Genomic DNA, 13,168 nt, shown 5'->3' on the forward strand with positions numbered 1-13,168 from the left:
TTCAAAGGTCTCCAAATCTTAGTTCTAGTCCGTGTCCTTTTGTAGGTATTTGACCCCAAGTAGGCATTGTTCTCTTCCTCTTTCCCCTGTCTGCACCCTGGATTTTGTTTACCATCGCCTCTCTGAGTTGATCTTCCTGGTTGGTTGTTTATCTATTATGTCTTTGGAAATTGTCTTAACTGTGTTGTGATTCAAGCACTGCTTTAAAATATGGTTGTTACCTACCATCTGGTTTTATCAGGGGTTCACTTTAATGTTTTGTTCATAATAATGCCTTAATATTTCTTACTTAATACATTTGCAATTGTGGCATAGTTATCAGTGAACTTGCAGCATCTCTCAAGGTCTTATTATGTATCTTATCTCTGCACCTGTTTATATGCCTCAAGCATAATAGATAATAACCATTTGTGGAAGAATTGTCTTATCTTCTCTAGTAACTGTGGTGTAGGTAGTACAGACCCTTAACCCTTGAACAACAGTGGGGACCACACATTGTGTATGTTATATGTATTGCCGTATTGTGCTGTGTATTATGCGCCCCCTTCTGTAGAGCACATCTGTGCTTTTGACCCAAACTTTCAGGAAAACAATGTTTCATTTCAGTTTTTTAATTCCATTTATTTATTTATTTATATTTAGAAACAAAACCGACTGTCATATTCCAGGGTATTATTTTGCATATGGATATCGTTATTGCATCCTGGAGTTACACTTTTAATGCATAAGCATAATTAAAAGAATTAAAAACATTTCTATAGATATGGAATTAGTACTACCCATGTATAATGTACATCCTTATTTTCCTCAAAAAACTGCACATTATACTCGGTAAGATACGGTATATACTGTTATATACTATATTCTTACAAATACAGAAAAGGAAATGTTCTTAAGAAAATCATAAGGAAGAGAAAATAAATTTACAGTATTTATTGAGCTACAAAGGTCCACTGCAGATAAATGGACCTTTGCAGCTCAAACTTGTGTTGTATATGTCAAACTATTTAGTGCATGCATATTACTGCCCCTCAATCTAATATTTCATTTTAACTTAAATACATATTCTATACAGTCAAGCACTGTTCTGTTACTCAGAGAGTACAAGGCTTCAGTATAGAGATGATGAAAAAGTAGTTTTATTGTGATAATTTTTTCTAACAATTTCTGTATGTTAAAATTCTAAATTTTAGAATGGTAATTATAATGGATTTTATCTTTATTTAGTTTGGAGACTTGAGAGAAGCTTTCATCTTCTTTTTATAAAATTCGCCTTAAGAGCCTATTTTCACTTTAAACCAAAAATTGGAAAATGTGTAAGAACTACGGGTTTTACCACTTGTAATTATTCTAATATGATGAACTTTTTGTTACTTTGTGCAGAAAAAGGAGTTATGATTTTTTTCTGAGTTATAAGTATCTTTTCTTGTTAATCACTTTAGACAAAGAAACAGCCTTGGTATAACAGCACATTAGCTTCAAGACGAAAACGACTTACTGCTCATTTTGAAGACTTAGAACAATGTTACTTTTCTACAAGGATGTCTCGTATCTCAGGTATACATTTAGGACTTCTTAAAATATCTCACATTTATATTTCAGGTCCATTTCTAGCTTCCTGTGCTAGATTCATGGAAAGTACTCTTTATAAAACAAAAGTGTGTATTTTTGACATAGTCTACCAGAACGTTGTGAAAATACTTAGAGATCTTGGAGAACATTGCTTTACCATAGCTAGTTTTGTTCTCTTTCTGTGTTTGGAATATTTAATCTTTATTTGGTAAACTATATAAAGTTTTAAAAAAGTCAACCATGACTATGTAGCTAGCAAAAGTAAGTTCCATTCAGTTGCCTCCTGTCATTCACTATTTTTTAAATTATTCTAAGTACTGTCTTCTGTGCTGAGAATAAAAAGATGTAAGAACTGGTTTCTTGTTGTCAAGGAATAGTATAAATTAGTGGGAGAAAGTAACAGGTAAATAATGCTGTGTGCTATTATATGTTATATAAATATGCAAAGGATATTATGAGACAGAAAACAATATATACTACCAAAGCTGGGAGTGAAACAGTGAGGCCAAGTGAAAAATGGGAGAATGCAAGAGGGAACAATGCAGGCATTTTTGAAGAGTTGTATTTAGTCAAGGCTAGTGTTAATTAACTAAAAAAGGTAAGCAGGAAACATGTTCCAAGTACAGGGAATAACATGCAAAGAATGGATGTGAGCACATAGAATATTTTTATTGCTTTTTGTTAGCTTTGTGATCTTTAGCTTTTCTTGGCATCTTTGCTCACCAGTGAAGTTGGGACATTACTACCAACCCTACAGTCTGGGTTTTTTTTTGTTGTTTTTTTTTTAAGTCTTTTAGGTGACACATATAATTTAAAATTTTTGATGTAAGTTGCGTGGTCAGTCATTTGATGTCAGTGGTAGTACACCTGCTCAAAATGAGGGTCACCAAGAAAAATAATGCCTGATACTTTATTACTTCTTAAAAATTTGACCTTGGTTTTCTCTTGAGTAGGCATGTTTATATCAAATTTACACATTGTTTAGACCCTTTAGATAAATATGACTCAAGATTGGTGGTGGAGGAAAAAATATATTAGATTTACACAGCATTTTGCCTGTGAAGAGTAGGAAGAAGCCAAGCCTTGTTGATAAGTGCGTTTGAGGTTAACAATCAACAATTACAGACTTCTGGTCAAGATGGCAGCATAGGCAGACATGGCTTGCCTCTTCGCACAACCGTATCAAAATTACAACTAAATACAGAATAACCATCACTCAGAACTGTCAGAAATAGGGTTGAATGGAAGTCTGACAGCTATGGATCTTAAAGAAACCACATCCATCCAGAGTAGTAGGAGGGGCACAGAGGCAGAAGGCGTGGACCCTCACCCACATGCTGTGGATAAAATTCGGGAGGGATGTCTAGGGAGTGAGGAGTCCCGGACCCACACCAGGCTGCCCAGCCTAGGATTCCAGTGCCAGGAAGGTAAGTCCCCACAACTTCTGGCTGCAAAAACCAGCTGGGATTGAGCTGAAGGAGAAACTGCTAGACCCCCAAGCATTTCCTCTTGAAGAACCTACACATGGACTCACCTACTCAAACTCACTCCCTCTGAGCTCCAGCACTGGGGTAACAGCTTGAAAGGCACCAGTGGTGTATAGGGAGAAACTGATCTGTCTGGCATCAAGGTGAGCAGAGGCCGTTGTCCCTTTTCTAAACCGCTTCCCCTGTGGTTAACACTGTTTGACCCACCTTGGAGAACTCCAGATACTCAGCCCCACCCAAAATGCTTTTCCATATGAATGGCGGTCGAGACTTATGCTCCACAACTTCCTAAATTCTATCAAACAAACAGTTGCTAGCCTCAGAAGCCCCAAGCCTGGAACTAGCAGCAGCCAGCCTAGATTCAGAAATTGGCTTTGCCAGGGAATCTCAAAGCCGAGCACAAGTAGCAAACATCTCAGCTTGTTTTGTATCTCAGTCAGGGTGGTGCAGGGTGGCCCAGGGTGAAAGACAGGTGGGGACTGACCTTGCTGTGCACCACCCAGGAAAACCCAGAGCCTGCACACCCCGTGGGCAGCTACAGACCATGTCGTTGGAGCGCCACCGCCTTACCCCTGCACAGCTGATCCTCCATGGAGGGAAAAGGGTGGTCGTCAGTGGTCACAACCAGTCCTTGCAGCTGACAGGCCTGGGTAAATCCCTCCCATAACCTGCCAACCATAATCAAGGCTCAACTACAAGAGGGGAATGTACTCAGCCCCCACAAGGGGTGCACCTTGAATAACTCAGCTTGGGTGATAGGGGAGGCTATGCCACTGGACCCTACAGGACACCTCCTACTACTACTATATTACCAAGACGCGGAGTCAAAGCAGGTCTACTAATACATAGAAACTAACACAGATGCTACCCAAATGAGGCAAAGAAACATGACCCAAATGAAAGAACAGATCAAAACTCTAGAAAAAGAGCTAAACAAAATGGAGATACGCAATCTATCAGATGCAGAATTCAAAGCACTAGTTATAAGGACGCTCAAGGAATTTAGTGAGGACCTCAACAGCATAAAAAAGATCCAGTCAGAAACGAAGGATCCACTAATTGAAATAAAGAACAATTTACAGGGAAACAACAGTAGAGTGGAGGAAGCTGAGAATCAAATCAGTGATTTGGAACATAAGGAAGCACAAAACAACCAATCAGAACAACAACAAGAAGAAGAAATCCAAAAAAAAAAAAAAAAAATCCAAGAAAACCAGGATAATAGAAGCAGCCTGTGGGACAACTTTAAGCGTTCCAACATTTGCATCATAGAGTTGCCAGAAGGAGAAGAGAAAGAGTAAGAAATTGGAAATCTATCTGAAATAATCATGAAAGAAAACTTCCCTAGTTTGGGGAGGGAAATAGACAAGCAAGTCCAGGAAGCACATGAAGTCCCAAACAAGATGGATGCAAAGAGGCCCACGCCAAGACACATCATAAAATGCCAAAGGTTAAAGACAGAGAATCTTACAAGCAGCAAGAGGAAAGCAGAGTTACCTGCAAAGGAGTTCCCGTAAGACTGTCAGCTGATTTCTCAAAAGAAACTTTGCGGGGTGGAAGGAGTTGTTAAAAAATACTCAAAGTTGTGAAAAGCAGGGAGCTACAGCCATGATTGCTCTACCCAGCAAAGCTATCATTTAGAACTGAAGGGCAGATTAAGAGCTTCCTAGACAAGAAAAAACTAAAGAAGTTCATCATCACCAAACAACTGTAGTATAAAATGTTAAAGGGACTTATGTAAGAAAAAGAAGATGATGAAAACTATGAACAGTGAAATGGCAAAAAGTACAAATCTATCAACAATTGAATCCAAAAAACAAACTAAGCAAACACGAAGAACAGAGACAAAATCATGGATACAGAGAGCATTTTTTGGTTGCCAGATGGGAGGGCGATATTGGGGAATGGGTGAAGAGGTGAGGGGATTAAGTACAAATAGGTAGTTACCATACTGCCATGAGGATGTGAAGTACAGTATAGAAAAGGAAATAGCCAAAGAACCTAAACACATGACCCATGACCTGAACAATGGTGGGGGGATTGCCTGAGGGAGTGGGGCGTGCTGGGTGGGGGGGGGGTGGTAAAGGGGAACAGTCAGGGCAACTGTAATAGCATAATTAATAAAATATAATTTTTTTAAAAAACCACTATACAGATGGAGTGCTTTTATTTTCTTGCCTGAGAACTGTGTCCCCTTATTAAGTCTTTGTAATTAGTCTATAAATTGCAACAGGAAACTATTCAATTGAAAGTGGTTTGAAACTTATATTCTGATTGACAGAGGGCTCATATTAGCCCTTTCAGGTACAGTATGTCATGTGTCAGTATAATGTTGAAATACAACCAACCACAGGCAAATGTCAGGCATTTAAAATAAGATCTGAAATAGAGATTGGGGTAAGCTATTTGTTCTTAGTAATTTTTAAGCAATGCCCTCACTGATGTGGCTCGGTTGGGCAGTGCCCTGCAAAGCCGAAGGTTACCGGTTCTAGCCCAGCTGGGTTGCTGGCGCAGTCTCCAGCTGGGGTGTAATGATGTTTCTCTCTCACATCCGTGTTTTTCTCCCTCCTTTTCCCCCTTTCTTCCCCTCTTTCTAAAAATAAATAAAATCTTTAAAAATAATTTTTTTAGGGCATGCTGTGAGAGTAAAAATAATCACAAACAAATGTAATTTGGGGGATGTAAGTTTTACAGGAAGGTAGAATAACACCAGAAGGAAGATTAGATTTTTATTTTTGTGGACATAACTCTATCATACTTAATACATGTTGCCCTTAAGTTTTAGGAATCTCAAGTTTATCTTTTCAAATGTGTACACTGACTGCACTACATATTGCTGAATATGAAGTTCCTTCTAGGACACCTAAGAGTTTGATTGTTCTTTTGTATATTTTCAAATGAGAATACACCCCACACACCACTTCCCTAATTTTTATTTTCAGCTATGAAAATGAAAGATGAAGATTAAGAAATTAATACCTTGGCTCTCAATTGTAATTGAAAGAGGAGGTAAATTATAAAGCATCAGAAGAGAGAAAAGACAACTAATTAGATACACTTTAGAAAGTAATTTGTAATTAGAACAGGAGAGGTGATATGCCAACAGATATGAATGGATGTTGACCATAAACCAACCAAGCAAATAAAGTCCTACCGTTTTATAACCAGATAAGTGAAATCTAATTTTTATACTTTCAGATACTGAAATAACTATTTTTAGTGCTTTCTTTATAATTTGTGTGGAAAATAGGTGTTAATGTAGTCAATGGCTATATGATGGCCAGAAAATCCTAGAAAAGGATTATGGTCTTCAACAGAATATACGTTCTCGAATGCTTGTGAATTTTATATACTTAGGGGTTGATGTCAAAATGTAAAAGAATAGATTATTAGCATAAAATAATTTTTAAATGACTATCTAAAGTTATTTTACTTTCCTTTCCAGTAAGTGTTACATTACATGGCTCATAAAAATAGGATTATATATAAAAAGAACCAACAACTATTACATCCAAGCCACTTTGTGATCATTGATTTTTTTGAGAACCAGTTAACTGTTATACCCAAACCACTTTGTAGTACAGTTGATTTTTTTTACAGTAACCCATGTTTTATTTATAATTTGTTGAATTTCCTCAGAATAATTTTTGTGCAGCAGGAGCTTTATCTCAATAACATTATAATATTGCATGATGATTTGTTCCTTTTACTGTTTTTAAAATAGAAACATTACAAATTGGAATTTTTAAACATAGGTTGTTAATGAATTTGCTAAGTTATTGCTTAAATCTTTAAATGATAAAATATCAGGGACAGAGGCTTAGTTTCCTCAAGTAATTTCATTACAGGGTGAGGCAAAGATAGGTTTACAGTTGTGAGTATGCAAAACACAGACTTTATTTTGTATTATTTATTAATTATTGTATTATTTTACATACAAATACCTGTAACCTACTTTGGCCTACCCTGTAAAATAATTAAAAGTTCTTGATGTCAACAATTATCTTCAAAATAATCTAACATCTCCAGATATAAGAAATACTTTTCTATGTATTTTATAGCATAGTAATTCTTGACCTAATAATTCTTATATATATTTTAATTTCATTATGCCTACTCTTATTTTCAGAGGACATGTAGGGAGGGAAATCATGAAATTTATCTTGAAAAAGTGTGTGTGTGTTTGTATGTGTGTGAGCTTAGAATAAGGAAGAAAGTATGAAAATACAGTATTGGAACAGGATTACTTCAGATTTCAGTCTCGGAAGCTTACTAAAGTAATGGTGTGTTTTTACTTTTCATATTTCAGAAAGGAAAATAAAGTCCAAACTTGAAGCAGTTTCAGAAACAGTGATTTTTTTTTTTTTTCATGCTCTTACTATAGGCCTTTCCTAGATTGGAGAATAGATTAGCTGAATTCTCAAGTCCTTCATAGGTTGATTTAGTGATTTAAATTCCACATAATTAGTTATGAATAGTTTATTGAAATGGACTTTACTCAAAGTATTTGTGCAGTCTTCTATTAGATGGAATTACTGTTTTCCATATTCCACCTGGACATATAAGAGCTGAGTATACTCACAAGTGTAAACTACATTGTTTTTGAGAATTAATAATTTAAACATGGCAGTTTTTTTACTCTCTTCCTGTAATTGGATTTGAAACACTTCAAAGTATTATGTGAATATATATTTTACTTTTTTTTACATAGCCAGTTATTTTTATCTAAATTATGTTACTATAAATTGTGCTTTGAGAGTCACTGAACATGGGCATGGAGACGTGTCCCTGTAAACACGTCCATTCAAACGAACAAACGCCCTGCCCAGCATCGGGGCTCTCTTCACCCTCACTGTCTCCACTACTGGATTTCTGTTTTATGATAAGGGAGTTAACTTTTCTTGATTAGCAGTATTTTTTTACAAGAAATTATTTTCAAAAAGAGAATTTATGGTATATTTTCAGTGGTGTTGAGCCAGTATCTTGCAATGAATCACTAAGAAATTTTTATTGAAGTTGAAAGATTAGCTAATTAATTTGAGCATATAAGTCTTTCAGAAATACTGTTTAAGAATTGTTTTTATTTAGAAGATTATTCTTAATCTGTGGATATTGCTCTTTGATGTTGCAGTCATTTATTTCACTTTGTTTTCTTCATATAGATGACAGTCGAACAGCAAGCCAGTTGGATGACTTTCAGGAATGCTTGTCCAAGTTTACTCGATATAATTCAGTACGACCTTTGGCTACCCTGTCATATGCTAGTGATTTGTATAATGGTTCCAGCATAGTCTCTAGGTAAGTACTGGGCAACACTCTACTCTTTTCTTCTGTAAGTGTATCTAGAATTTAATGGAATTCGAGAAGCAGTTACAGTTCAGAGTCTGTGTTCTGAAGTCAGGTTGCCTGACAATTTTTAGCTCTGTGGTCTTAGGCCAGTTTTGAGTGCCTTCAGCCCTCAGTCCCTACACCTCTAGAACGGGATGATTAATAGCATCCACCTCATAGCGTCACGGTTGTGTTCTTGTAATGTCTTTGGTGTGGTGACCAGGTATGTTCTAATTAAGTGCTGCTGCTGCTTCAGTTTTCTGGACACATATGTAAATAATTGGTAGTATTTCTTCCTTATATTTTGTCGAATTCTCTAGTGAAGCAGTCTCAGCCTTGAGTTTTCTCTGAGGGAAGATTTTTAAATACAAATACAATTTTTAATGTATGTACGGCTAACCAGATATCCATTTCTTCTTGATTAAGCATTATTTTTAGTTTGTCTTTCAAGGAATTTGTTCATTTCACTTAGGTTATTGAATTTATTTGCATATAAATGTTTATAATATTCCTTTATTATGCTTTTAGTATCTTTAAATTCTGTAATGAGGTTCCCTTTCTCATTCCTGGTATTAGAAATTTGTTTCCCATTCCCACCTCTCTCCCCCTCCCTCTTAGTAGCCTGGCTTAGAAGTTTATCAACTTTATTATCTTCTCAAAGAATCAGCTCTTGGTTTATTGGTACTCTACATTTTCCTTTTCTCTGTTTCATTGATTTCTTAACTTTATTTCCTTTTTTTCTTTCTTTAGGTTTAATATGCCCTTATCTTTTTAGTTTTTCTTAAGATTCAAACTCAGTTGAAATCTTTCTTCTCTCTTGTAGAGGAGTTGTGTTATAAATTTTCCTCCAAGCACTGCATTAGCTGCATCCCACAGATTTTGATGTGGTTCTTTTTCCTCCAAAAATTTTTTTATTGTGGGAAAATACACATAACACAAAATTTACTATCCTAACAAGTTACCGTTTAGTGGTATTAAAACACATTCCTAATATTGTGCTATTGTCAACACCATCCATCTCCTTAATACACACCTGCCATGTCCCTAATACTTGACTTGTAAAACTGAAAATCAGGACCCATTTAAAAATAACTCCTCATTCCCCCCATCCACCATTCCTGGCAACTCTAAGTATCTGATTTTGACTACTTTCTCTGATTTTGACTACTCTAAGTAGCTTATAATCTGGCAGTATTTTTAATAAATAACATTTCAGAAAGAAAAATTTCCAATATTCAAAGTTTATTAGGCACGACAGATAAAGACTAGTCGGTAGCAACAAAGAAAAATAGTATTGAAAGGACCTGGAAGCTTTCACAGAGCAGTGACTTTTTTTGCTTTTCCTAGTTTCTCACAATAAAATACATCATTGGTAATAAACTTATTTTAAAGGATTTTAATTCCTCTCAAAATAGGACATTTAATGAAGAAGTTTGCTGGGGATGAGTGGCAAGACACGTTAGAGATGACAAATGATGTTGAATTTGGTGCATTATTGCATTATATTGTAGAAGAAATTATTCTTACTGTAAAATTGCAAGAAATATATCTACTCTTGGTCATTTATTGCAGTGAGAACCTTGCTGCGAGAAAAAACTGAACCAAAAACTGCTTGTAAAAGTTGGCATTTTTCTTCCTTTCCTTATGGGTAACTGAGTTACTTAATATCGTACTCGTAAGTCCACAAGGCGGCAGCATCTGTTTACTCTGACGGTGTCTCAGCTGATGAGACAGTAGACGAGTATGGAAAATAATGCTTGCAGAGGAGTTCACAGAGCGCTCATCTTACACACAGCAGTGATGTCATGTCAGCACTTGTCCTTAAGTTAGGTATTCAGTGGCCACCAGAGAGGAATGATTTTAAAACATAGTTTAAACTTTGAATACTTAGTAGCAATGGCTGTCTCTTGAATTCTTGTTTTGAATTCTACCTACCTAGATTATATTTAATATTATTTATACTCACTATATGTTTTAGAGATTTTAACATTTTTGCTTATGTTTTCTCAAATTTTTGAAATAGAATTAGATCAGACATTAGTAAATTCATAAGAAGGAAATGGTTATATATTGTGGCATTCATTGCTGCCAGATCAGTCACTACACTGTTGATACAGTGTTTGGTTACTTTTTTTCAGGCACCATTATATTTTACATGGCATTGTAAGTATGAACTAACTCATTTAATCTTTATATAAATCCTGCAGAGTAAAGCATTACTCTTAATTTCATTCTATAGATAAGGAATTGAGGTAAAGAGAAATTTTCTAACTTGTTTGAGATCATCACAATGCTAGTAAATGACAGAACTAAGATTTGAACTAAGATATTCTGGCTCCCTAGTTCTGTTCTGTGAGTCCCTTCAAGATCTGGTGAAACCTTTAAATTAGTTTCAGAAACACTTTATTTTTGAGATGCCCAAAAAGATAAAAGGAATTAATTATTTTGAGTTTCTGATACTTTGTACCCCTGTTAATGTCTTATCTAACTTGTCTTTAATAATGAACATTTTGGGGGGTTTTAATTTAATGTAGATACTACATTATTCAGATGACTTTTTTTTGCCATACTTTGAAACTATTTAAATTAAATTTTTTTTAAAGTAGATAGTTATAAGGAGTGTTTTTTTAATTAAATTTCAGTTTATAATAGGCAGTACTGATCTAGATTTAGGGTAACCTTTAATACATTTTTTTATTACAATATCCTGCAAGTTTTTAATTCGTATTTAAAAACAGTTCTCCAAGTAATTATTGACTTATTTTCTAAGGAATACATATGATTTTTAGGATCGCTAAAATACTTTTTCTTTTTTGTCGGAGGTTTCTGTTATTGGCCCACCTGGGTCTGGTGAGAAATGTGTGGGATGGGAGTACAGAGGAAAGCATTTCCTCTCAGAATTTTGTCCAGGACCAATCTTTTTAAGTAGCAGCTTAAAATACTGCTCTTGACTTGAAGCTTCATCCAGGAAGGACTCTTACCTGTCTCATTCCCTGCTGCACCCCCATGTCCGGCGCATGGTAGGTGCTCATGTAAGCAAGTAGTTGTTGAATAAGTGGCGGACGCTTGCTGCTTTGGGAGAGTCTGGAGCAGCGGGGCTCTAGCAGTTGTCCCCCTTAATCTGCTGTTACACATTTCCTTGCTGATCAGTATTTCTTTCAAGAAAGTATCCCTAGGCGAAAAGAGACATTTGTAAATCACCAGTGACACAGAACAGAAAAGTAGATTGTTCACAACTTTACATTGAGGAGTCCAAAACTGTCAGAAAGTGTTGAGATTCCTACTCTTATGACAACTTAAGATACAGGTTAAAGGTCAACCACAGTAAAGCTTAACCTTTGGAAGATACTCCAACTTCTTCCTCTCCCATAGCCTCCACTCTAAACTTTTTCCTTTCTCATCTCAATTCCTTTTGTTTTCCCTGTTTATTTTCCTTTGCCCTTGCGTAGGCTGAGGCTTATCAGTAGTACAGGATGAAACCACGCACTTAAATCATTTCACACTCATTACCACAAGGAGAGAACCAGTTAGGGTAGCATTTTAGCTTTTAGTAGACTATTAAAGGTTTGTCACTGATCAGAACATAAAATAGATGCCTACGACAAAGGTTTAGAATTAGAATGAGTTTCTCAACCTAAGGGTGCTCTTCAAATAATCAAAATAGAAAAGGAATTAGAATGGGTCTGTTTGTTACCCAGGAGATAAAAAAGTAAGGCTGATGGCCGGAAGCCACAAATTGAGATTAATAGAAGGAAGATCCTCGTAGTCAGCCATATGCAGAAGTGGAACTGGAAGGGTGTCCTGTTCAGGGGGGGTCCTGCCATGTGCCCTGAGCAGCCAGGAGTGGCTCCGACCATCCCGGACCCTGAATTGGAAGAAGCGGATTGGAAAATCATTATCTTACTTGTTTTTATTAGTATTTCTTAAATGTATGTATAGTCCACATTTATTCCAGTGTTCAATATTAGAAGTTTTTTGCATCTTTATTTAGAAGTTTGATGGTGGTTTTGTGGTCAGAAATATGCTGTAGGAACTTAACTCTTGTTTGTATCAATTAGCCTGTGGTAAAATTGGTTTCAATATATGTCGTTCTCAGTTTCTACATATGTGTTTACATATATGTTTAAAGTCTCAGTTTCCAAGAACCCAGTGAATGTTAAGTGAGGACTTACTGTATCTTCTGGGTACAGTATAGAGAATGGATTTGAGAGAACAAAGAGTGGAAGTACGGCGATTCCAGTGTAGGTGGTATTGAACTGGCCATGTCAGAACGTGAGGACGGCCTGTGGGCTAGGGTGAGATCTGGGGGCTTGAGCGAGGACGTGTTAAAGAAGTGTTTAGAGGTTAGGGTAGATAAAACTTGATGGCGGCAGATCTTGTCCTTGAAGGAGAGGAAGACATCTTCCAAGTGTTTGGCCTGAGTACTGAGAAGAAAAATAATGTGTCATTTATAGAGAGGGGGATACTGGAGGAAGAGCAGGTTTAAAGACAGTAAAGGAGATAACCAACTAGAGATTTTACATAAGGTTTCTGGATGCACAGAGAAGAGGTCTGTGATTTGGGGAATTTTTGTACTTGATTATTGACACCATTATAAAGCTCCAACATTTGAAGATCATATAGATGGGCAGACTGAGAAGTTTCTTAGATGAGAATGAAAACTGGGAGAATATATTGTCATGCAAACCAAACAATACTCCAATCAAATAAACACCCTCCTACATGGGATATTGACTTTTCTACATTGCTTTGTGCTGCTCTGTAGCAGAGGTGTGCATTAA

General features: G+C 36.2%; 1 protein-coding gene across 3 annotated transcripts in view; it reads left to right on the forward strand.

Moving 5' to 3' along the window:
• Positions 1-13,168, forward strand: part of COP1 (COP1 E3 ubiquitin ligase) — a 118,637-nt gene that overhangs the window by 57,158 nt on the left and 48,311 nt on the right. For all 3 annotated transcript variants that reach the window (XM_054587726.1, XM_054587728.1, XM_054587727.1), the window contains 2 exons: positions 1,443-1,557; positions 8,222-8,357. In XM_054587726.1, the coding sequence (XP_054443701.1) occupies positions 1,443-1,557; positions 8,222-8,357 (251 nt within the window). The remainder of the gene's footprint in view (positions 1-1,442; positions 1,558-8,221; positions 8,358-13,168) is intronic.

Source organism: Pteronotus mesoamericanus, unplaced genomic scaffold (assembly GCF_021234165.1).
Source record: "Pteronotus mesoamericanus isolate MK-2021 breed Mesoamerican mustached bat unplaced genomic scaffold, CSHL_Meso_final scaffold_1186, whole genome shotgun sequence".
Classification (NCBI taxonomy): domain Eukaryota; kingdom Metazoa; phylum Chordata; class Mammalia; order Chiroptera; family Mormoopidae; genus Pteronotus; species Pteronotus mesoamericanus.